The sequence below is a fragment of the Somniosus microcephalus genome, chromosome 3 (genome assembly GCF_052327205.1).
Source record: "Somniosus microcephalus isolate GS21.2 chromosome 3, FLI_Smic_1.0, whole genome shotgun sequence".
Lineage (NCBI taxonomy): Eukaryota > Metazoa > Chordata > Chondrichthyes > Squaliformes > Somniosidae > Somniosus > Somniosus microcephalus.
The window spans coordinates 365,716,884-365,742,818 of record NC_140989.1 but is presented as its reverse complement, the minus strand read 5'-3'; the positions used below and the strand labels follow the sequence as shown (position 1 = coordinate 365,742,818).

The 25,935-nt window shown below is 48.4% G+C and overlaps 1 protein-coding gene across 1 annotated transcript in view; it reads right to left on the bottom strand.

Moving 5' to 3' along the window:
- dnai3 (dynein axonemal intermediate chain 3) overlaps positions 1-25,935 on the bottom strand; it is a 207,328-nt gene that overhangs the window by 152,865 nt on the left and 28,528 nt on the right. Inside the window, exons 4-8 of the mRNA XM_085983542.1 lie at positions 25,568-25,752; positions 23,824-23,928; positions 19,957-20,103; positions 15,996-16,195; positions 3,025-3,141 (exon numbers count right to left, since the gene is read on the bottom strand). Coding sequence (XP_085839668.1) covers positions 3,025-3,141; positions 15,996-16,195; positions 19,957-20,103; positions 23,824-23,928; positions 25,568-25,752 — 754 coding nt within the window. The remainder of the gene's footprint in view (positions 1-3,024; positions 3,142-15,995; positions 16,196-19,956; positions 20,104-23,823; positions 23,929-25,567; positions 25,753-25,935) is intronic.

Here is a 25,935-nt window from a genome sequence, read left to right as displayed (position 1 = left end):
AGTTTTTCCAGAAGCAGATCTCGTATTGTGGCCACTTTATTGATGAAGAGGGGTTACATAAGTCCCCTGAAAAGATTGAGGCAGTAGTCAAGGCTCCAGCACCGAAAAATGTGTCACAACTGAGGTCGTTCCTCGGGCTGGTAAACTACTACCATAAGTTCTTGCCGAATTTGTCTACAGTACTACACCCACTGAACACCCTACTGCAAACGGGGGTACCATGGAAGTGGAATGACGAATGTAAACGAGCTTTCCAGAAGTGCAAAGAATTGATCACATCAAAAGAGGTGTTGGCTCATTTCAACCCAGCACTACCAATTCGGTTGGTGTGTGATGCATCACCCTATGGTATTGGTGCGGTGCTGTCGCACAAATTCCCGGACGGCTTGGAGAGGCCAGTAGCCTTTGCGTCTCGGTCACTAACCTCAGCCGAGCGTAACTACGCCCAGTTTGACAGGGAGGCCCTCAGCCTAGTGTGGGGAGTGAAAAAGTTCAACCACTATCTGCACGGGCAGAAGTTCACCTTGCTGACTGACCACCAACCACTTGTCTCCATCTTTAATCCAAAGAAGGGCGTTCCGGTGATGACTGCGCAACGGCTACAAAGATGGTCCCTTTTTCGAGGGGTGAACCAATATGAAATAGAGTATAAGGGCACGAAACAGCATGGAAATGCTGATGGGCTATCACGCCTGCCACTGCCTACTGCGGAGGAAGCACCAGCAGTGGACCCTGTCGAAATATTTTATTCGACTATAATTGAACGCTTGCCAGTAACTCACGCGGATATAGAGAAGGAGACCCGAAATGACCCGACACTGTCTCGGGTATATGATTTGACGGTGAAGGGATGGCCAACACATGGCGACTCACTGTTGCCAGCATTCTCATCCAGAAGAGAACAGCTGTCAGTATGCCAGGGGACCTTGATGTGTGGATCCCGAGTGGTAATTCCACCCAAGTTAAGGGAGAGAGTGCTCAATGAGCTGCACGAAGGCCATCTGGGAGGGGTGAAAATGAAAAGCCTTGCTAGGGCTTATGTGTGGTGGCCGGGGATCGATCAGCAAATCGAGGACCTGACAAAGAGCTGCTCAGGATGCCAAAGGTCCAAAATGCACCACCACATGTCCCTCTACACCCATGGGAGTGGCCCTCCTCTCCATGGCAACGGGTGCATATTGATTTTGCTGGTCCATTCATGGACTCAATGTTCTTAATAGCCGTGGATGCGCACTCGAAATGGCCTGAGGTGATCAAAATGTCCTCCACCACCACGGAAAAAACGATTGCAGTCCTACGGAGCATATTTGCCAGGAACGGCTTGCCAGAGCAGATTTGCTCTGATAACGGACCACAGTTTGTGTCCGAAGAGTTTCGGAAATTTATGAGAAGGAATGGGGTAAGGCATTACACATCCGCCCTCTATCATCCAGCCACAAATGGATTGGCTGAGAGGTTCGTACAAACCTTTAAAAAGGCTGTAAGGGCCATGTGCGATGACGACATTCCACTGCAGCATAAGGTTGACAATTTCCTGTTAGCCTACAGAAATGCGACACATGCAGTTACCAACCAGACCCCGGCCATGATGTTCTTTAACCAAAGGTTGAGATCTCGTCTGGATTTGCTCAGACCAAATGTACGAAGAAATGTTGAGAATAAGAAATTCCAGCACATCAATGAGAAGCCGACAAGGAGCTTCAATGTAGGGCAACCAGTCTTGGCCCGCGACTACCGAACAGAGAAATGGCAACCAGGAACGATATGCACACGGCAGGGGCCACTAATGTACACAGTGGATGTTGGGGAGAACATTGTGAGACGCCATGTTGACCAGATCATAGCGTCACAGGAACGAGTCAACCCCATGTCTCGCGTACCTGGTGATGAACCCGACATACAGGTAGCAACAACCCCAGAAACAGTAGCATCGGAAGCTGATGAACCAACCGACGACAGGGGGGCAGAATCGCCTCCGCACCAAGAGCAAGACACTCGGGAAAGGCGCTATCCAGAAAGGATCAGGAAGCCGCCCCAAAGGCTGAATTTATAAATGGACTATTTTCAGTTAATGTTGCATGTTAAAAGTGTTAACTGTTAAATGAATGTTATGGTACTGTTAATCTAAAAGGGGAGGAATTGTGGTGTATGTATCTTTAAGGGGAGAACTACTTTTTACAGCTCCTGTATACTGTAGTACCGGCAGTGACCACACCTGTATATAAACCCTGAATAGGGATCTGTACTGTTAGTTTATGGGTAACCCTCATCCAGTAAACACGTGTTGATTGTTCCTCTGCAGTCTCTGTCTATTTGTTGAAGGACACCCTACATCAAGATTCATGGATTTAACAGGGAGGAAACAGCTATTCGACTGGGTGGGGCAGCTGAAGCTGGGATGGTCACGTGACGAAACATAGAAACATAGAAACATAGAAGATAGGAGCAGGAGTAGGCCATTCGGGCCCTCGAGCCTGCTCCGCCATTTAATGAGATCATGGCTGAACATCCAAATTCAGTACCCTGTCCCTGCCTTCTCCCCATATCCCTTGATCCCTTTAGCCTTAAGAAATATATCTAACTCCTTCTTGAATATATTTAATGAACTGGCCTCAACTGCCTTCTGTGGTAGAGAATTCCACAGGTTCACCACTCTCTGGGTGAAGAAATGCCTCCTCATCTCTGTCCTAAGTGGCTTACTCCTTATCCTTAGACTGTGACCCCTGGTTCTGGACTCCCCCGCCATTGGGAACATCCTTCCTGCATCTAGTCTGTCTAGGCCTGTTAGAATTTTATAAGTTTCAATGAGATTCCCTCTCATTCTTCTAAACTCTAGCGAATATGAGCCCAATCGACCCAATCTCTCCTCATACGTCATTCCTGCCATCCCAGGTATCAGCCTGGTGAATCTTCGCTGCACTCCCTCCACGGCAAGAACATCCTTCCTCAGAAACCCTCCAGTAAAACGTCCAAAACCACAGGTGGCAACTCCGTAGATAACCGTGAACCGCAACCATACATTACCTCAAGGTGACCGAGTTGACAAAATCGATGAGGGTTTCAGAATTTAACAGTTGATCTTTTTCCTCCTTTGTGAACTCTCTGGGCGTGTACTGGGTGCAAGCGTTCTGAGGATAGTTCCTGAAACAGCAATGCGTCACAGTTTAAACGAGACGAAGTTCTAAACACAATGTTTTCTTGAGTTTTACTGATTTAGTCGTGTAGAATCATGGAATGACACGGCCCGGATGGAGGCCAATCTTCCCATCGTACTACTGAATCTGCTTCCACCGCCCTTTCAGGCAGCGCATTCCAGATCACAATAACTCGCTGCGTTAAAAATAAATTCTCCTCGTCTCGTCTCTGGTACTTTTGCCAATCACCTTAAATCTGTGCCCTCTGGTTACCGACCCTCCTGCCACTCTAAACAGTTTCACCTTATTTACTCTATCAAAACCTTTCATGATTTTGAACACCTCTGTTAAATCTCCTCTTAACCTTCTCTGCTGTAAGCAAAACAACCCCAGCTTCTCTAGTCTCTCCCCGTAACTGAAGTCCCGCATCGCAAGTGCCATTCTAGTTGTCAGCTGTGGCTCATTGGGTAGCACTCTTGCTACAGAGTCAGTAGAGGTGGTGGGTTCAAGTCCCACTCCTGAGACTTGAGCACAAAAATCTAGGCTGACACTCCAGTGCAGTACTGAGGGAGTGCGACACCCTCAGAGGTGCCGTCTTTCGGATGAGACGTTAAACCGAGGCCCCGTCTGCCCTCTCAGGTGGATGTAAAAGATCCCATGGCCACTATTTCGAAGAAGAGCAGGAGAGTTATTCCTGGTGTTCTGGCCAATATTTATCCCTCAGTCAACATCACAAAAACAGATTATCTGGTCATTATCACATTGCTGTTTGTGGGAGCTTGCTGTGCACAAATTGGCTGCCGTGTTTCCTACATTACAACAATGACCACACTTCGAAAGTACCTAGGGTTTATTTCTAGAGGGATGGAATTGAAAAGTAGGGCAGTTATGCTAAACCTGTATCGAACCTTGGTTAGACCACACTTAGAATACTGTGTACAATTCTGGTCACCATATTATGAAAAGGATATAGAGGCACTGGAGAGGGTGCAGAGAAGATTTACAAGGATGATACCAGAAATGCGAGGGTATACATATCAGGAAAGGATGAACAGGCTGGGTCTCTTTTCTCTTGGAAAAAAAAAGGCTGAGGGGTGACCTAATAGAGGTCTTTAAAATTATGAAAGGTTTTGATAGAGTGGATACAGAGAGAATGTTTCCACTCATGGGGAAGAGCAAAACTAGAGGCCATCAATATAAGATAGTCACCAAGAAATCCAATAGGGAATTCAGAAGAAACTTCTTTACTCAGAGAGTGGTGAGAATATGGAACTCGCTACCACAGGGAGTGGTTGAGGCGAATAGTATAGATGCATTTAAGGGGAGGCTAGACAAGCACATGAGACAGAAAGGAATAGAGGGTTAGAGTTAGAGTTAGATGAGGAAAGACAGGAGGAGGCTCGAGTGTGTTGTTTATGTACCTTTAAGAGAAGAACTGATTTTATACTGCAGTACCGGCAGTGACCACACCTGTATAAAAAGCCATAGCAGGCTTCTGTACTTCAGTCTTAAGTTTACCCTCTGTTCAGCAAATATCTGTTTTATTGTTCTCCTGCAGTCCGTGTATTATTGATACTCGGACACTACACTGGCGACGAGCAGGTTCGAACTCACCTGCAGTACTGCATCACCTCACGGGGATCTTTCCCTGAGAAGAAGCTTCTTGGAGGTCGAAGTCAGAGCAACGGGCGTCGACCGCGGGCAACCGCCCAAGGATCCATCGGAGTTCGGAGAATTGCAGGAGAGGCTGTGGAGAGCTGGGCTTGGCTCCCCAGTCAAGGTGTTCCAGCAAATCGTGCTGGTAGCAGGTAGTGCGCTGACCCTTCCGGACTGCGGCGGGCTCGAGCTCGATCGAGCGGCTCTGCAAAGGGGCCGTGCAGCGTCGTCGGGAGGAAAGAGAGAGAGAGAGGGTGGAGCGCACAGGGCGCGGTCGGTGCTCAAGAACCGGGCAGCGTAGGGAAAATAAAACGAGGGGAAGGAAAAGTGAGACGCGCCAAAGCCGCGGGTCGCCGCCATTACCCTGTAGAACGCTAGGAGCAGCGTGGCAGCAAGGGGAAGAAGGAAAAGCGCGGGAGGCGCCATTTTATTCCATTGGGGAAGAAGGAAAGGCGCGGGAGGCGCCATTTTATTCCATTGGGGAAGAAGAAAAAGCGCGGGAGGCGCCATTTTAAATCACCCAAGATGCCGAAGAGTGGCAGTATCACTGCTTTCGACAACGAGGTAGAAGACTGGACCACGTATGTGGAAAGAATTGAAGTGTACTGCAAGGCAAATGAGGTGGCCGATGGAAAGAAGGCGTCGGTATTATTAAATTTGATGGGTGCGAGAACGTACGGCCTATTGCGGAATTTAATTACCCCAGCTAAACCAATGGAGAAAAGTTTTGAAGAGATTGTTAATATCTTACAGGAACACCTAAACCCTACACCGCTGCTGATAGCAGAAAGATTCAAGTTCCATAAAAGAAACCAGCACAAAGATGAGAGCAATGCTGACTATCTTACAGAACTACGCAAGTTGTCAAAGCACTGCCAGTTCGGAGCAGGCCTGGCAAACACCTTACGGGATAAGTTTGTCTGCGGGCTCCAGAGTGAAGGAACCCAGAAACGACTACTTTCGGAAAAGGACCTGACGCTAGAACAGACTTTCAGCGTGGCAGTATCCTATGAAGCAGCAGCATGGGGAGCTGCGGAAATACAACAGAAACCACAAGAATACAGCGCTAACGAAATGGCGTTGGGAGCAGAAAAGTGCTATCGCTGTGGCAGAACAACCCATGATCAGAAGGACTGCTGGTTTAAGGACAAAGTATGCAGGCAATGTGGGAAAATGGGACACATAGCAAGAGTCTGCAGGTCGGGAAAGAAAACCAACACTACAAGAACTACTAAGGAAAAGTACAAGAAAGTAAAAAAAATGACCGACAGTTGTTCAGAAGATCAGGAGAGTGATAATGACTCCGGGAGCAGGAGACTAAGTTGTCTAAAGTTACACAACGTGATCGCAAAGGAGGATCACCGAACCATTTGGGTCACCCTCATGATAGCAGGGTCCCAAGTAAAGATGGAATTGGATACAGGATCGGCCCTAACTGTCATGAATCGACGAGACTTTGAGTGGCTATTCTCACACATACCCTTGAAGGGCACGTCCATTGTATTGAAGACATACACGGGGCAAAAAGTCTACCCCAGAGGAAAAATAAGGGTGCCAGTTAAATACAACGGCAAGGAAACACAGAAACTGTATCTATATATACTACAAGATGGGGGACCACCATTATTGGGACGTGAATGGATCCGAAAAATACAATTGGATTGGCATTCCATTCAGGCGCTAAATGTGACTGACAAAAAGGATGATGACGTCACACCTGGACGACTGTCAAAAATTCTAACTGACACGAAAGAGGTGTTCCAACAAGGACTTGGGACTCTAAAAGGAGTAAAGGCAACGATAAAAATCGGAGATAATGCATACCCAAAATTTTTTAAGGCCAGACCGGTACCGTACGCGATCCGCCCAGCCGTTGAAGCAGAACTGGAGAGTCCGGAGCGTTCGGGTGTGCTGTCCAAGGTGGACTGGAGCGAGTGGGCCACACCCATCATTCCTGTAATGAAGAAATCATTGAGCAGCACGCCTGGGGAGCCGAAGAAGGTTCGCATCCGTGGGGACTTCAAGGTAACTGTGAACCCAGTCCTGCACACAGTACAATATCCACTTCCACGGATAGAAGATATTTTTGCCTCACTATCTGGAGGGAAACACTTTACGAAGATTGATCTGGCCCAAGCGTATCTACAAATGGAGGTGGAAGAAGCATCTAGGAAATACCTCACGATAAACACTCACAAAGGCCTTTACCAGTACAATCGACTGGTATTCGGGGTAGCATCAGCCCCGGCTATTTGGCAGAGGGCGATGGAACAAGTCCTGCAAGGGATTCCGGGGACCCAGTGTTATTTGGACGACATCCTGGTTACGGGCAAAAATGACAGTGAACACCTTGCCAACCTGGAGCAGGTGCTCACTAGGTTACAGGAATATGGGCTACGAGCCAACCGCCCCAAATGTGAGTTCTTCAGGAGACAAATCTCGTATTGTGGCCACATGATTGATGAGGAAGGGTTGCATAAGTCGCCAGACAAGATTGAGGCTGTAGTCAAGGCTCCAGCACCGGAAAATGTGTCGCAACTGAGGTCGTTTCTTGGGTTGGTGAACTACTACCATAAGTACTTGCCGAATTTATCTACAATTCTGCACCCACTGAACGCCCTGCTGCAAACTGGAGTAACATGGAAATGGAGTGATGAGTGTAAGCGTGCCTTTCAGAAATGTAAATGCCTAATCACTTCAAAAGAAGTATTGGCCCATGACAACCCAACACTACCGATTCGGTTGGCATGTGATGCGTCTCCCTACGGCATTGGAGCGGTGCTGTCACACAAATTCCTTGACGGTTCAGAAAGGCCAATAGCTTTTGCGTCGCGCTCGTTAACCTCAGCCGAGCGTAACTATGCCCAGATTGACAGGGAGGCCCTCAGCCTAGTGTGGGGGGTGAAGAAGTTCAATCACTATCTGCACGGGCAGAAATTCACCCTACTGACTGATCATCAGCCCCTGGTCTCCATTTTTAACCCAAAGAAGGGCGTCCGGTGATGACGGCGCAACGGCTGCAAAGATGGTCACTTTTTCTAGGGGCACATCAGTACGACATAGAGTACAAGGGTACGAAACAGCATGGAAACGCTGATGGGCTGTCGCGCCTACCGTTGCCTACGGTAGAGGAAGCACCTGCAGTGGACCCTGTTGAGATATTCCATGCGACCATAGTCGAATGTCTACCTGTTACAAACTCAAGTATGGAGAAGGAAACCCGATGTGCTGCCAATTATAGAGAAAAAAACAAGTCAGCTTGGTAGACAGGGCAAATATACAAGGGCAAGGCTGGATGGCATCTATTTTAATGCAAGGAGTCTTGCAAATAAGGTGGATGAACTGAAGGTGTTGATAAACACATGGGAGTATGATATTGTTGCTATCACGGAGACATGGTTGAGGGAGGGGCAAGACTGGCAGCTCAATAATCCAGGGTACAGAATCTTCAGGCGAGACAGAGGGGGGGTATAAGAGGAGGGGGTGTCGCAATATTAATTAAGGAGTCAATTACTGCAGTAAGGAGGGATGACATATTAGCAGGTTCCTCTAATGAGGCCATATGGGTGGAGCTTAAAAACAAGAAGGGGGCAAGCACTTTGCTGGGAGTGTACTATAGGCCTCCAAACAGTCAGGGGGAGATAGAGGAACAGATATGTAGGCAAATCTCAGAGAAATGTGCAAATAATAGGGTAATAGTAATGGGGGATTTCAACTTCCCCAATATTAACTGGGATAGTCAGAGTGTGAAAGGCACAGAGGGTGTAGAATTCTTAAAGTGCATCCAGGAGAGCTTTTTGAGCCAGCATGTAGAAGGTCCTACAAGAGAGGGGGCGGTACTGGACCTAATTCTAGGGAATGTGGCCGGCCAAGTGGAAGAAGTGCTAGTAGGTGAGCACTTTGGTGACAGTGACCATAATATGGTGAGATTTAAGGTGGTCATGGAAAAGGACAGGGATGGGCCGGAAATAAAGGTTCTAAATTGGGGGAAGGCCGATTTTAATAGGATAAGGCAGGATCTGGCCAAAATGGACTGGGATCAGCTACTTGTAGGAAAATCCGCATCGGAGCAATGGAAGGCTTTCAGAAGGGAGATTGAGATCATACAATGGCAACATGTTCCCGTAAAGGTCAAGGGTGGTTCCAAAAACCACAGGGAACCTTGGATGTCAGGGAATATACGAGAATGGATTAAAAAAAAAAGGTGGGCTTTTGGCAGATACAAAAGGCTAAAGACGGAGGAAGCCCTAGAGGAGTACAAAAAGTGCAGGGGGATACTTAAAAAAGAAATTAGGAGATCAAGGAGGGGCCATGAAATAACACTGGCAAGCAAAATAAAGGAAAATCCTAAGATGTTTTATAAGTATATTAAGGGTAAGAGGATAACTAGGGAAAAAATAGGGCCCATTAGGGACAAAAGTGGAAATCTGTGTGTGGAGCCGGAAGATGTAGGAGGGGTTCTAAATGAATTTTTTGCATCTGTTTTCACTATGGAGAGGGACGATGTAGACATAGAAATAGGGCGGGGGGACTGTGATATGCTCGAACATATTCACATCGAGAGGGAGGAGGTATTGGCGGTTTTAGCTGGCCTAAAAATGGATAAATCCCCAGGCCCGGACGAAATGTATCCCAGGCTGCTGTGTGAGGCAAAGGAAGAGATTGCAGGGGCTCTAACACACATATTCAGAACCTCTCTGGCCACAGGGGATGTGCCAGAGGACTGGAGAACCGCTAATGTAGTTCCATTATTCAAGAAGGGGAGCAGGGAAAAACCGGGGAACTACAGGCCAGTGAGCCTAACATCAGTGGTGGGAAAATTATTGGAAAAAATTCTGAGGGACAAAATTAGTCTCCACTTGGAGAGGCAAGGATTAATCAGGGATAGTCAACATGGCTTTGTCAAGGGAAGATCATGTCTGACTAATTTGATTGAATTTTTTGAGGGGGTGACTAGGTGTGTGGATGAGGGTAATGCAGTGGATGTGGTATACATGGATTTCAGTAAGGCCTTCGATAAAGTCCCGCACAGGAGACTGGTCAAGAAGGTAAGAGCCCATGGAATCCAGGGTGCCTTGGCACATTGGATACAAAACTGGCTTAGTGGCAGAAGGCAGAGGGTGATGGTCGAAGGTTGTTTTTGTGACTGGAAGCCTGTGGCCAGTGGGGTACCACAGGGATCGGTGCTGGGTCCCTTGCTGTTTGTGGTCTACATTAATGACTTGGATATGAATGTAAAAGTTATGATCAGTAAGTTCGCGGATGATACAAAAATTGGTAGGGTGGTAAATAGCGAGGAGGGTAGTCTCAGTCTGCAGGACGATATAGATGGGTTGGTCAGATGGGCGGAACAGTGGCAAATGGAATTTAACCCGGAAAAGTGCGAGGTGATGCACTTTGGGGGGACTAACAAGGCAAGGGAATACACAATGAATGGTAAGACCCTAGGCAAGACGGAGGGTCAGAGGGATCTGGGTGTGCAAGTACACAGATCCCTGAAGGCGGCGGAACAGGTGGATAAGGTGGTAAAAAAGGCATATGGGATACTTGCCTTCATTAGCAGAGGCATAGAATATAAGAGCAAGGAGGTTATGATGGAGCTGTATAAAACACTGGTTAGGCCACAGCTGGAATACTGTGTGCAGTTCTGGTCGCCACACTACAGGAAGGATGTGATAGCTTTGGAGAGGGTGCAGAGGAGATTCACCAGGATGCTACCAGGGCTGGAGCGCTTCAGCTATGAAGAGAGACTGGGCAGATTGGGTTTGTTTTCCTTGGAGCAGAGGAGGCTGAGGGGGGACATGATTGAGGTGTACAAAATTATGAGGGGCATAGATAGGATGGATACTAAGGAGCTTTTTCCCTTAGTAGAAGGGTCAATAACTAGGGGGCATAGATTCAAGGTAAAGGGCGGGGGGTTTAGAGGGGATTTGAGAAATAACTTTTTCACCCAGAGGGTGGTTGGAGTCTGGAACTCACTGCCTGAAAGGGTTGTGGAGGCTGGAACCCTCACAACATTCAAGAAGCACTTGGATGAGCACTTGAAATGCCATAGCATACAAGGCTATGGACCAAATGCTGGAATATGGGATTAGATTAGACAGGGCGTGATGGCCGGCGCGGACACGATGGGCCGAAGGGCCTCTATCCGTGCTGTATAACTCTATGACTCTATGACCCGACACTCTCTCGGGTCTATGATTTGACGGTGAAGGGATGGCCAGCACATGGCGACTCACTGTTGCCAGCATTCTCGCCAAGGAGAGAACAGCTGTCAGTGTGCCGGGGGACCTTGATGTGTGGATCCCGAGTGGTAATTCCACCCAAGTTGAGAGATAGAGTGCTCAAAGAGCTTCATGAGGGTCATCTGGGAGGGGTAAAAATGAAAAGCCTAGCCAGGGCATTTGTGTGGTGGCCGGGAATCGATAAAGAAATCGAGGATATGCCCAAGAGATGCACAGGATGCCAGAAGGTCCAAAACGCTCCACCACAGGCCCCGTCACACCCATGGGAGTGGCCCTCATCTCCATGGCAATGGGTACACATTGATTTTGCTGGTCCATTTATGGACTCAATGGCCTAGAAATTCATTGACGCCACTTTTGGGGCGCTAAAGTGGGGCGTCCGCTAAAGTTTGCGGCCGCCGCCAAATCGATGCCACTTCTCCGATATTCATTAGCTTCGCCCTAGGAGTTCGGGCGAGCGCTAAAACTGCTGCTGGACGCCTCTCTTTGGGCGCTAAGCCGGAGGTGGTGATCGATAGCGCCGAGGCCGGGCGCAGCGCAGGTGCGGCCATCTCATGATTGACAGCAGACACCCTGGCGCCGGCCAGCTCTTAAGGGGGAAGGGTCGGCTGTGTCTGCTGCCACGCCCTGGATAGTGGAGCCCTCCAGCTAGGCCTGAACACTGCTGCTGGACCCAAATAGCGCCTGAAGACATGGAGAAGGCCCGTGAACGTGCGCAGCGCTTCTCAGAACGTGATCTGAGTGTGCTGCTTGCTGCTGTGGAGAAGAGGCGCCATGTTTTGTACCCGGACAATGGCAAGAAGGCGACGGTCCGCGTCTACAGGAGAGCCTGGAGGCATGTCGCCACCAAGCTGTCAGCCAACAGCGACGTCCCCAGGAGCGGTGCCCAATGCCGCAAAAAGTTAAATGACCTCACACGCATTGTCAGGGTGAGTACCCTTTCCAGTGACCTCCTCATCCTTGCATGTGCACCTCACATTATGGGCAAAGGGACCTGAAAGCTCTAATGGCCAGCCTTCATCCAGCAGCTATGGGACAGGCATGAACATCAATTGCACATTCTGCACTTAACACACTGGCCAGGCTATTCCACCATGGGAGGCAGTGCACACCAGATCATGGCGACACACTGGCCAGGCTATTCCACCATGGGAGGCAGTGCACACCAGATCATGGCGACACACTGGCCAAGCTATTCCACCATGGGAGGCAGTGCACACAAGATCACGGCGACAAACTGTACTTAGAGGCCGTCCTTTCTCTTGCAGGCCAAGCTGGCGAATAATCGCAAGAGCCGGACTGCGACCGGGGGAGGCCGACCCCATATCCAGCCACTCACCGACCTGCAACATCGCGTGGAGCGCCTCATGGGTGGCCGGGTGATTGGGCCCATTGCATGTGGAGATGCCGACCCTGTTCTGGGCAGCAGTGGTAAGGACATCACCTTTTGCACCTCTCTCGTCCCACTTGCGCATCAGATCTACATCCTTTGCCACTGTCCGACCAATGCGCTGAATGCCACCACTCATGCATCCCGCACTGACGCCCTCTCCTCACTCTAAAGCTACTCTTGTGCCTTCCTGCTTTCAGATGGTGAAGAGGAGGTCCCTGAACTTGCCAGTGACAGACCCTCCGAAGAGGAGCAGGAGGAGGAGCAAGAGGAAGGCGGCCCATCAGGGGAACCCTCAGCCGCGGCCACCCAGGCCAATGTAGGGGACACGTCTTCCCTGGAGGGCAGCGTGGTGGAAGTGTCGAAGGGGAGGGGAGCTCCTGGGACCTGCGGGCTGCAGAAAGGCGGGAGGGGGGTGGAAGCTCGGCGGCCTTCTCCCCAGAGGGGGGAAGCGTCGGAGGGGAGTCCAATTGCTGGGCCCAGCGGCCTCCAGCAACGCAGGAAGGGTCGGCCAGCTCGGCGGCCTTCTCCCCAGAGGGAGAGTCCGGCCTCCAGTCAGGAGATGCTCTTCGCCGAGGAGATGGAACACCTCGAAGACTTGTCCGCGTTCTATGAGGTTCCTCGTCGCTTGATGGCTCTCGTTGTATGCCTCTTCAGCAGGGGTCGTGGGCGCGCGGAGCGGGGTCATGAGCCAGGTACACAAAGGATAGCCTTTGTCCCCGATAAGCCATCCTCTTGGGGGAGGCTGTGCCTGGAACATGTCAGCCACAGTTGTCTGTCGCAGGATAAAGGCATCGTGGCTGCTGCCTGGAAAGCGGGCATTGACAGCTAGGATGCGCTGCCTGTGGTCACACACCAGCTGTACATTGAGGGAATGGTAGCCCTTCCGGTTGCGGTAATCCTCAGCATGCTCAAGAGGTGCCCGCAAAGCCACATGCGTGCAGTCAATGGCGCCCTGCACCATGGGGAAGCCCGCTATTCTTGCAAACCCCACTGCACGCTGCTGCTGCTTGTCCAGGGTCATGGGGAAGGAGATGAATTGATGTCTCCTTCTGAAAAGGGCTTCGGTCACCTGGCGGATGCAGGAATGCACGGCGAACTGGGAGATGTTAGCGATGTCCCCAGTAGCGGATTGGAAGGAGCCGGTGGCATAGAAGTTGAGAGCCACCGTCACCTTCACTGCCACCGACAGCGACGTCCTGCGCATCAGCTGTGGCTGCAGATCTCTCTGAAGCAGCCGGCAGATGTCTGCAACCACCTCCCTTCGGAATCGCAGCCTCCTAACACACATCGCGGCAGACATGGTCAGATAGGAGGTCTGCTGGCGGTATACCCTGCGTGGGTAAGGCCTCAGTTGGCGACGCCTGTTGCCCCATCTGCATCTAGCCAGGGCTGCCACTCTCTCACGGCGTCTGTAAGCCCTTCTGGCATAAGGCTGAAATTCAGCGTTGCCACCCAATGCAGCCCCCATTATATGCTGGCAAACACTGAGCTCTGAATGAAGGCAAAGATAATTGGTAAGCTCTGGCCTGAGCCAAAAATACCTGTCCAAGTGTTGGTCCAAACCAGTAAACTCTCCTCCTTGGTCTCTGTCCAAAAAACCGTTGCACAAGAGTGAATGCTGCAAAATGGCTGGGTAAGTGCCCTTTAATTTGCACTCCCCGCGGCCCGGCTGGGCTGTGTACCGTTCCACTTCACAGTCGCTCGGGCCGCCCGGCGCACAATGGGCCGGCGCGAGTGAAGTTCCGGTTCGGGGCGCACAAAAGGCGTTGCACTAGCAAATGACGTCATGATGTGCGCGCGCGCAGCAGGGCGCGCGCTAAGACTTTGCGCCGGTGCTAAATGTGTACTGAAGTTGGGGCGAGGCGCAGATCGCGCTGCGCCCGGCCGCTAAGCGCCTAGCGCTCGAAATCTACTCCTCCTAAGGCGCTAACGGCTGCCGCGCCCAACTGAATTTCTAGGCCAATGTTTCTAATCGCCGTGGATGCCCATTCGAAATGGCCAGAGGTCATCAAAATGTCCTCCACCACCACGGAGAAAACTATTGCAGTCCTACGGACCATCTTCGCCAGGAATGGCTTGCCAGAACAGATTTGCTCCGACAATGGGCCACAGTTTGTGTCCGAGGATTTCCGGAGGTTTCTGAGGAATAATGGGGTGAAACATTACACATCTGCCCCATATCATCCAGCCACAAATGGATTGGCTGAGAGGTTTGTTCAGACCTTTAAAAAGGCAATAAAGGCGATGTATAACGACGACATACCACTACAACACAAGGTAGATAATTTCTTGTTTGCTTACTGGAATGCGACACATGCAGTCACCAACCAAGCTCCAGCCATAATGTTCTTCAGCCGAAGGCTAAGATGTCGCCTGGATTTGCTCAAACCAAACATAAGATGAGATGTTGAGGATAAGCAATTCCAGCACATCAATGAGAAGCCAACCAGGAGCTTGAAGATAGGGCAACCAGTCTTGGCCCGTGACTACCGAACAGAAAAATGGCAGCCAGGAACGATATGCACACAGCAGGGACCGCTAATGTACACAGTGGACGTTGGAGAGAGCATCGTGAGATGCCATGCTGACCAGATTCTAGAGTCACAGGAACAAGCCAAACCCATACCACGAGCATGTGCACCTGGTAATCAACCCGAAGTACAGATTGCGTCTACCTCAGAAGCAGTGGTATTGGAAGCTGACGAACCAACCAATGACAATGAGCCAGAATCGACTCCGCCGCAAGAACAGGATACTCGAGAAAGGCGCTATCCAGTCAGGATCAGGAAGCCTCCTCAAAGACTGAACTTATAAATAATTATTTCAGTTGATGTATATAGTACAGAGAAAATTGTAATTGTAATTAGTTATTATTTAGTTGTTAAATGAATGTTATGTACTGTTTACCTAAAAGGGGAGGAATTGTTGTGTATGTACCTTTAAGAGAAGAACTGATTTTATACTGCAGTACCGGCAGTGACCACACCTGTATAAAAAGCCATAGCAGGCTTCTGTACTTCAGTCTTAAGTTTACCCACTGTTCAGTAAATACCTGTTTTATTGTTCTCCTGCAGTCCGTGTATTATTGATACTCGGACACTACAGAGTGGAGCATAAAGGCCGGCATGGGCTGGCTGGGCCGAATGGCCTGTTTATGTGCCGTATATCCTGTGTAATCCTAAGGAACTCTATGTATTTCATTGGCTGTAAAACGCTTTAGGACATCCTGAGGTTGTGAAAGGCACTATATAAATGCAAGTCTTTCTTTCTTTTTAAATATCCTTTGCGCCCTCTCTAAGGCCTTGAATCTGTTTCCACCGCCCTTTCAGGCAGTGCACGTCAGAGCTTAACAACTCGCGGGGTAAAAATAAATTCTCCTCATTTCGCCCTCTGGCTCTTGCGCCAATTACTTTAAATCTGTGCCCTCTGGCGACCGAGCCTCCTGCCAGTAAAATGTGCAAATACACCTTTACAATTTAGATGGCGTGCCGTGCCACCCACCGCTCACTTCACTGATGTGCAAATTGTGGTTGGGAGCGCGCGAGTGAAGAGCATGTGACGACTCACCATTTTGTCTGGGTGCTGCTTTCCTGCAACGCTGAGACAGCCTGTATCCCGATGTCCCTCTCCAGCTTTCTGATGCTGAAGTTGTTGTCCTGGTAGGACGTGCATTCCACGTAGCTATCCTTTGTTTCAGAGTCATTGCGATCATCGAACTCCACCGGTGCCCCAAACACTCTGCGGATACGTGTAACCATGAATTTCATCTGCATTGGCATAGAAGTGGTTTGCAGTCGGGATTATAAATATGCACCGCTTCACTATGTTTTTTTTCCTCTCTCTAGAAGTAGACCAGGCGGCAAGTAGGACAAGAGATGGGCCTATCCAGTCATCCAGCCCCGCAAATCTGACTAAAAAAAACCAAAATCTTAGATTTGGTTCAACGCCATTCAATATGCTCTGTATAATTCAGCCTTCTTCCAGCCACAATCCCTCCGTTGTAAGTTCCCAGTGTCATTCCAGCTGAGTCATTAAGATAAGACAAGCCACTGGCCCATCTAGTTCACCCATCCATGGAAATAGAAACATAGAAGATAGGAGCAGGAGTAGGCCATTCGGCCCCTCGAGCCTGCTCCGCCATTCAATGCGATCATGGCTGATCATCCAAACTCAGTACCCTGTCCCTGCCTTCTCCCCATATCCCTTGATCCCTTTAGCCTTAAGAAATATATCCAACTCCCTCTTGAATATATTTAATGAATTGGCCTCCACTGCCTTCTGTGGTAGCGAATTCCACAGGTTCACCACTCTCTGGGTGAAGAAATTCCTCCTCATCTCTGTCCTAAATGGCTTACCCCTTATCCTTAGACTGTGACCCCTGGTTCTGGACTCCCTGACCATCGGGAACATCCTTCCTCCATCTAGTCTGTCTAGTCCTGTTAGAATTTTATAAGTTTCAATGAGATCCCCTCTCATTCTTCTAAACTCCAGCGAGTAGAAGCCCAATCGACCCAATCTCTCCTCATACGTCATTCCTGCCATCCCAGGTATCAGCCTGGTGAATCTTCGCTGCATTCCTTCCATGGCAAGAACATCCTTCCTCAGATAAGGCGACCAAAACTGCACACAATACTCCAGATGTGATCTCACCAAGGCCCTGTACAACTGCAGCAAGACATCCTTGCTCCTGTATTCGAATCCTCTCGCTACGAAGGCCAACATACCATTTGCCTTCTTAACCACCTGCTGCACCTGCATGCTTACTTTCAGCGACTGGTGCACAAGGACACCCAGGTCTCGTTGCACTTCCCCTTCTCCCAATCTATTGCCATTCAGATAATAACCTGCCTTCCTGTTTTTGACACCAAAGTGGATAACCTCGCATTTATCCACGTTACATTGCATCTGCCATGCTTCTGCCCAATCACCCAACCTGTCCAAATCATACTGGAGTTTCTCGGCATCCTCCTCACAGCACACACGCCCACCCAGCTTTGTGTCGTCTGCAAACTTGGAGATATTACATCTAGTTCCCTCGTCCAGATCATTAATATAATTGTGTAATCTACAGTCCATATCAGTTCAGTGCACCTACCCTTGGAATGGCTACTGCCTTTCTACCTCCACCAACCGACCCAAAAGACCATCCTGGGTAATTAGCGTTCCTTTGCCTGATGGAGTGTTTCCCGACACCAGTCCTGAACTTGCTCTTTACCAGCTTTTTAACCCGATGTCCCCTGACCTACCGTGATTGAATAACTTGAGATGATGCTCCAGGATAATTTTCATTCCACTTACTGTACTTCCGCAAGGCCCGCTTTCAAGGCTACACGGTCTATGTTCGCCCTGCACCTATCTTCCTGACCCGGTCCCGTGACACCGATCGTGCTCGTGGCTCTTTTCTGCAACTCTTCCAGCTCTTGGATTTCCCTCTTGTGCCTCGGTGACCGAAACCAAGCGCGACACTCAAAGTGCGGCCATGGCCAGAATGCCATGCGGCCTCAACACGATGGCCCCCAGACTGGAACTGGTTTGGCAATTGTTGGACACCTTGGGTAGTAATGGGTTAAATAATCGAACTTCCTGTCTATCTTGGAGCAACCAGCTTTCCAAGATAGACAGGGTAACAGCAGGATGCCAGAGAGGAAAGGATGGGTTATCTTTCGCTCCAAATGTCTGATTATTATCCACAAGGAATGCTTGTGCAAGGAAATAAATGACTGGGATGACATCGACCATTAATATATAATTTTAGTGACTAGTGACTAGGCTGAGGGATCAATTAACTGTGGTATCGAGGGGATGTTTGGGAAGATAAGTTGTCAATAAAACTAGTCATAAGAACATAAGAAATAAGAGCAGGAGTCGGCCATTCGGCCCCTCGAGCCTGCTCTCGCCATTCAATAAGATCATGGCTGATCTTCTACCTCATCTCCACTTTCCTGAACTATTCCCATATCCCTTGATTCCCTTAATATTCAAAAATCTGTCGCTCTCTATCTTGAATATACTCAATGACTGAGCCTCCACAGCCCTCTGGGGTAGAGAATTCAAAAGATTCACCACTCTCTGAGTGAAAAAATTTCTCCTCATCTCAGTCCTAAATGGCCGACCCCTTATTCTGAGACTGTGACCCCTGGTTCTAGACTCCCCAGCCAGGGGAAACATCCTGCTATAAATCTCATCATTCATCAAGAAACTACTCATGAAATAACGCTGGACGGCCAGCTGGTGGCGCCGTCCAGGGAGTATAAATACTCGGGCGTGGGCCCAGATTGCCAGGGACATTTTGTAAGACAAGGAACTAGTGAAGTACAACTAGACCTCCATGTTCTGAAACAAGTTGATTAAAGCCTTGCTTTATACTCAAACCAAGTGTGTAGTGAGTTTTATTACGTCACATCCTCCCTGCATCTACCCTGTCAAGCCCTGTAAGAATTTTGTATGTTTCAATGAGATCACCTCTCATTCTTCTAAACTCTAGAGAATATCTAAAGGAGTTCTCTCAGTGTTCTGGCCAATATTTAATCACTTAACCAACACCACTAAAAAAAACAGATCACTTAGTCATTTATCTCATTGGTGTTAGTGGGAGCTTGCTGTGCGCAGAGAGATTTGGAAAATGATGGTCAGAGCCTCTGTTATTTCCTCTCTTACTTCTCTTAACTCCCCTGCTCTTCTTCAAAATATTGCCATGGCATCTTTTACACCCGCCTGAGAGAGCAGACGCGGCCTCTGTTTAACATCTCATCCGAAAGACAGTACTTCTGACAGTGCAGCACTCCCTCAGTACTGCACTGGATTGTCAGCCTGGAGTTTGTGTTCAAGTCTCTGGAGTGAGACATGAACCCACAACCTTCTGATTCAGAGGCGAGAGTGCTGCCCACTGAGCCACAGCTGACACAGTAATTAATTTTAAGCCAAAGAACCCCATTGTCCAACACACGAAAGCCTGTTCTGTTGTGCAGAGTGAGGGAAGAAATTGGCCAAATTAAAGAAAGGTACTGGCCCCTTTGAATTTTAGAGTGACCATTCCCTGTTCCAGTGTTAGCCAGTGGCTCAGTGGGTAGCACTCTTACCGCTGAGTCAGAAGGTTGTGGGTTCAAGTCCCACTCCAGAGACTTGAGCACAAAAATCTAGGCCGACACTCCCAGTGCAGAGGTGCCATCTTTTGGATGAGACCTTAAACCGAGGCCCAGTCTGCACTCTCAAGTGGACGTAAAAGATCCCAGGGGCACTATTTCGAAGAAGAGCAGGGCGGAGTTATCCCTGGTGTCCTGGCCAATCAATCAACATCACTAAAAAAAACAGATTATCCGGTCATTATCACATTGCTGATTGTGGGAGCTTGCTGTGCGTAAATTGGCTGCCGCGTTTCCCACATTACAACAGTGATGATGCTTCCAAAAGTACTTCATTGGCTGTAAAGCGCTTTGGGACGGCCGGTGGTTGTGAAAGGTGCTATAGAAATGCAAGTCTTTCTTTCTGATTATAATGCCATGCAAGATAAGGAAATGTGAACTTTGACCTTAGTTGGTGATTCTTCCACCTTTTCTTGTTCAATTTCAACATCACTGCCCAAATTGGTCCAGCTTTTGATTATGATTTCTTTGATGACATAGACCTCTTCCTGGTTCTCTTCCTTTTGCTTCACCTGCAGTTTCTGTTCAAAAGACTGCAAAGGAAAAAAATAAATAAAAATCGAGCAGTTTCAATGACTCTTTCTGTAGTCGTTCACCTTTAAGACCACTACAGGATTTTATTTAAAAAACAGGAGTTAGACAACATTAGACAATATTATCCACTTTGGTAGGAAAAATAAAAAAAGCAAATTATTATTTATATGGAGAGAGACTACATAATGCTGCGGTACAGAGGGATCTGGGGCTCCTTGTACATGAAACACAAAGTTAGCATGCAGGTACAGCAAGTACAGGAAACTTTCTGGTATCCGGCACGGACGGGACCGACGTGGTGCCGGTTCATCAACAATTCCGGATAACCGAACGCTATAGTAAAAGATACGGAGCTCAGAGCTCCGTCTAAAGCAACAAACCCTGTACAGCTTCAAAACAATCGGCACAAGTTGCAAGCGTCTCTGTAGCTTAGCAACAGCTTCAGCTACACCCTTGCACAGCAGCAAATGGAGCAAAAAAAATTAATAAAAGTAATAAAAGTTATCTGAACCGACTCCTGAATTTTGCCGGTGGATAGAACGTTCCGGTTATTTAGGGGCCGGTTAATCGAAAGTTTCCTGTAATTAGGAAGGCAAATGGAATGTTGGCCTTTATTGCAAAGGGGGATGGAGTATAAAAGTAGGGAAGTCTTGCTACAACTGTACAGGGTATTGGTGAGACCACACCTGGAGTACTGCGTACAGTTTTGGTCTCCTTATTTAAGGAGGGATATACTTGCATTGGAGGCAGTTCAGAGAAGATTCACGTGGTTAATTCCAGAGATGAGGGGGTTGACTTATGAAGAAAGGTTGAGCAGGTTGGGCCTATACTCATTGGAGTTTAGAAGAATGAGAGGGGATCTTATTGAAACATATAAGATTCTGAAGGGGCTTAACAGGGTAGATGCAGGGAGGATGTTTCCCCTCGAGGGGGAATCTAGAACTAGGGGGCATAGTCTCAGAATAAGGGGTCGGCCATTTAAGACGGAGATGAGGAGGAATTTCTTCTCAGAGGGTCGGGAATCTTTGGAATTCTACCCCAGAGAGCTGTGGAGGCGGAGTCATTGAATATATTTAAGGGAGAGATAAACAGATTTTTGAACGATAAGGGAGTCGAGTGTATGGGGAGCGGGCGGGGAAGTGGAGTTGAGGCCAAGATCAGATCAGCCATGATCTTATTGAATGGCGGAGCAGGCTCGAGGGGCCAAATGGTCGACTCCTGCTCCTATTACTTATGTTCTTAATAGGAGCAGGCAGACCCGAAACTCCAGGATTACTGGGAAATCTGGAGCTCTCTCTCGCGAAAAAGCTGTTGAGGCTGGGAGGGGATCGATTAAAAAATGTCAAAACTGAGATTGATAGGTTTTTGTTAGGCAAGGGTATGGAAGGGATATGGAACTAAGGTGGGTAGAATGAGGTACAGATCAGCCGTGATCTACTTGGCTGGCGGAACAGGCTCAAGGGGCTGAATGGCCTCCTCCTGTTCCTATGTTCCTTCCTATGTTCCACTGGGGAGTCCCAGTCCTCGACTGTGTGCATGGGTCAGGAGAATCAGCTCATTATATACATATACCATAAATATATACCTCCTCACTAAGCTAGGGATTCTGCAGGTGATGTTGGTGGAGCCTCTATCCCTGCCCTGCTAAGATCAGCTAATTAATTATAGACCGGTAATTGATTGTGGGACACTCCGAAGCTCGGTTTTTATATGAATCTGCAGAATTAGAAAACATCAATTGGCCTTCCACTTTAATGCTAGTTGAGGTTAGGAGTGTACTTCGCATATTCTGGGCACCGCACTTTAGGAAGGATACCAAGGCCTTGGAGAGGGTGTGAAGGAGGTTTACCAGGATGATACCAGGGATGAGGGACTTCAGTTATGTGGAGAGACTGGAGAAGCTGGGATTGTTCTTGTTAGAGCAGTGATGGTTAAGGGGAAACCTAATAGAGGTGTTCAAAATTATGAGGGGTTCTGACAGAGCAAGTAGGGGGAAACGATTGCCTCTGGCACGTGGGTCGGTAATCAGAAGTCAAAGATTTAAAATAATTGGCAAAAGAGCTAAAGGGGAAATGAGGAGTATTTTTCTCACACAGAGGAGAAGATCTGGAACGCGCTACCTGAAAGGGCGGTGGAATAAGATTCCATAGGAACTTTCAGAAGGCAATTGGACAAGTACTTGAAGGGACTAATTTGCACGGTTATGGGGAAAGAGCAGGCGGGTGCGGGACTAATTGAACAGCTCTTTCAAAGAGCCGGCACAGGCACGATGGGCCGAATGGGCCCCTTCTGTGCTGTATGAGTCTATGATTCTCTACAGTTGGGGGTAGGGGGTCATTTTAACTTTTTGATACTGAGTCGGCGGCCCATTTTACCCCTTGCCCAATTATCTTTTCTGTTCCGTTAAAGGGATGGACTTCGATGAGAAGCCACCACAAATTTGAGGCAGCCACCTCATTAACATCGGGCGTGGTGAGCTGCTTGGGTGCCAAACTGTGTCAGCCGTGGCCCAGTGGGTGGCACACTCGCCTCTGAGTCAGAAGGTTGTGGGTTCAAGTCCCGCTCCAGAGACTTGAGCACGTAAAGCTAGGCTGACACTCCCAGTGCAGTGCTGAAGGAGTGCCGCACTGTCGGAGATGCCGCCTTTCAGATAAAACTTTAAACCGAGGCCCCGTCTGCTCTCTCGGGTGGATGTAAAAGATCCCACGGCACTATTTTGGAGAAGAGCAGGGGAGTTATCCCCGGTGTCCTGGGGCCAATATTAAACCCTCAACCAACATTAAAAAAAAACAGATTATCTGCTCATTATCACATTGCTGTTTGTGGGAGCTTGCTGTGCGCAAATTGGTTGCCGTGTTTCCCACATTACAACAGTGACTCCACTTCAAAAAGTACTTAATTGGCTGTAAAGCGCTTTGAGATGTCCGGTGGTCATAAAAGGCGCTATATAAATGTAAGTCTTTCTTTCAAACGGGTGTCCCCCCCCCTGTGCAGCCTGTGCCAGGGTGGGGCAGGGGGTCCTAGATTATTTCTCTGAGGGACTCCTGTTCCTACGGGTCCGATCTAAAATGGCAAAGTCCTCGGACCCCGATATTGAAGGGTGGGCCGACTGCCTGAGATGGTCGTGCGCTTCGGATACCCAATGCTAGGCCCCTTTTAAAGGTCACCGGCCTCTCCGCTGGTGTTAATGGCCACAGGAAGGATGCCTACTCCATTTTGAGACTATTACCACCCCCACCCCCCGTTAGCGCCAGCTGATAGATGTGAAAATTGGCCCCAAAATTACCCCAGGCGCCCGCCACGCCAGTCACTCCTTTTTTTATTAAGATGGCTGTGCTGCATTTTCTAGTATCAATGATTTTGAAAGGAATTGATAGGGTAGAGAGAGAAAAACCTTTTCCGCTGGTGGGGCAGTCTAGGACAAGGGGACGCAGCCTTAAAATCCGAGCCAGGCCCTTCAGGAGAGAAGCCCTTTTCCCCCTTCCTCACGCAAAGGGTGGCTGAAGTGTGGACTCTCTCCCGCAAAGAGTAAGTAGGTGCAAAGCTCAATTCATAATTTTAAACCTGAGATCGACAGGTTTTTGCTGGACCAGGATATGGAGCCAAGGTGGGTGGATGGAGTTAGGATACAGACCAGCCATGATCTCATTGAAAGGCGGAACAGGCTCGAGGGGCTGAATGGCCTCCTCCTGTCCCTATGTAAACAAAAAGTCACATACCTGTAAAATTATCTCCTTCATCGTCTCATTTATAGCAAGGAAGAACGTTTCGCCGTACTTAAATTCACTATCATAAACGATCAGAAGTTCCTCTGCTGGGTATTCCTGGGTTTAAAAAAAGTAATATCAAAGCAGCTTTAGTGGCGCTCAGTAAAATTCCCATAAGGTCATGTAGAACTACAGTTATAGTTTTACAGGGGTGTTGCTATAAAGATATTATACACACCCAAGCCCCTCAAGTGCTAACTCTCCTTGGGAATTCCAGTTCCTATTTAATATTATTCATTGCTCGAGCTGCCTTTCAAGTCATACGCAGAATTAACACATTCATAAAGACATCTTGCTACTGCATGAAACGCTTGAATAGGGTATGACATGAATCTTGTCATTCACGTGAAAATGACTTATGAAATAATACTGGGCAGCCTGCGGGTGGCGCTGTCCAGGGAGAGTATAAATACTCAGGCATGGGCCCAGCTTGCTCAGGACATTCTTTAACAGGAACTAGTGAAGGGCACAACTAGATCTCCATGTTGAAAAACAGTTGATTAAAGCCTTGTTTAATACTCAGACCAAGTGCCTCGTAGTTTTCTTACATCAGGGTATTTATTTTCCTTGAAAGTATTGAGAGGCCTGACTATGGAGGGAGTTAATGTGACGCTGTTGATGTAACACATAAAGGGCAGGTAAAGTAAACCTGCCGCAGCCTGTCTGAATTATTGTGATGAGAGGGCACAGATTTAAGACGATTGGCTGAAGAACCAGAGGTGGCATGAGGAAAAAACTTTTTTTAATGCAACGAGTGGTGAGGATCTGGAACGCGCTGCCTGATAGGGCGGTGGAGGCACATTCAATCGTAGCCTTCAAAAGGGAATTGGATAAACACTTGGAAGGAGAAAAAAATTGCAGGGATATGGGGAAAGAGCGGGGGAGTGGGACTGACTGGATTGGTCTTCAAAAATTAGGGATGGGCAATAAATGCTAGCCTTGCCTTGCAGTGACACCCACATCCCAGAAACAAATTTTAAAAAGAGCCTGCGAAGACTTGATGGGCAGAATGGCCTCCTTCTGTGCTGTACTATTGTGTAGAATGGGCCTATACTCTCTGGAGTTTAGAAGAATGAGAGGTGATCTCATTGAAACATACAAAATTCTGAGGGGGATTGACAGGGTAGATGCTGAGAGGTTGTTTCCCCCTGGCTGGAGAGTCTAGAACTAGGGGGCATAGTCTCAGGCTGAGATGAGGAGGAATTTCTTCACTCAGAGGGTGGTGAATCTTTGGAATTCTCTGCCCCAGAGGGCTGTGGATGCTGAGCCTTTGAGTATATTCAAGGCTGAGATCGATAGATTTTTGGACTCTAGGGGAATCAAGGGATACGGAGATGGGGCGGGAATGTTGAGTTGAGGTCGATGATCAGCCATGATCTTATTGAATGACGGAGCAGGCTCGAGGGGCCGTGTGACGGAGCAGGCTCGAGCGGCCGTGTGACGGAGCAGGCTCGAGGGGCCGTATGGCAGAGCAGGCTTGAGGGGTCGAATGGTCGACTCCTGCTCCTATTTCTTATGTTCTTATGATTCTATGATTCTAAGCGGGATGAAAAGGCTAAATATTGCAAGTTATATTTTGGACAGTTATAAATACTATCTCAGTGATTTGTAGTTGAACGGTAGTTGGCGACAGCTCTTGCACTCGAGGTATATTTTCGTGTGGTTTAATAAAGCCAGAGTTAAATGTAATACCAACCAGGATCAGCTGTTTGAAGGGGTGGAAATCAGAGATGGCTGCCCTTGCCTTCATGTCATTAATGATATCTTCCTTTTTAATAAGCTTGTGAGGTTTCTCTTCTGTGACATCCTTGTCAATCACACACTGGAAGATTTCTTGAGTCTTGGAGGTGAGAACAAGAGGAATAATGTCTTCAGGGATCACTGCAAACAACGATGGAAATCTTTAATAATCCAGACTGCGTCGCTGTCACATTATCGTTTTCTGTGCAAAGCACCTTTCAAGTTAAATGCATTCCCATTGCCAGGTGCTTCCAACAGAAAACATAAACTAAATTGCTTTGGATCAATTCACACTCGATGATCTATGTGGAATGGTGTAAGATG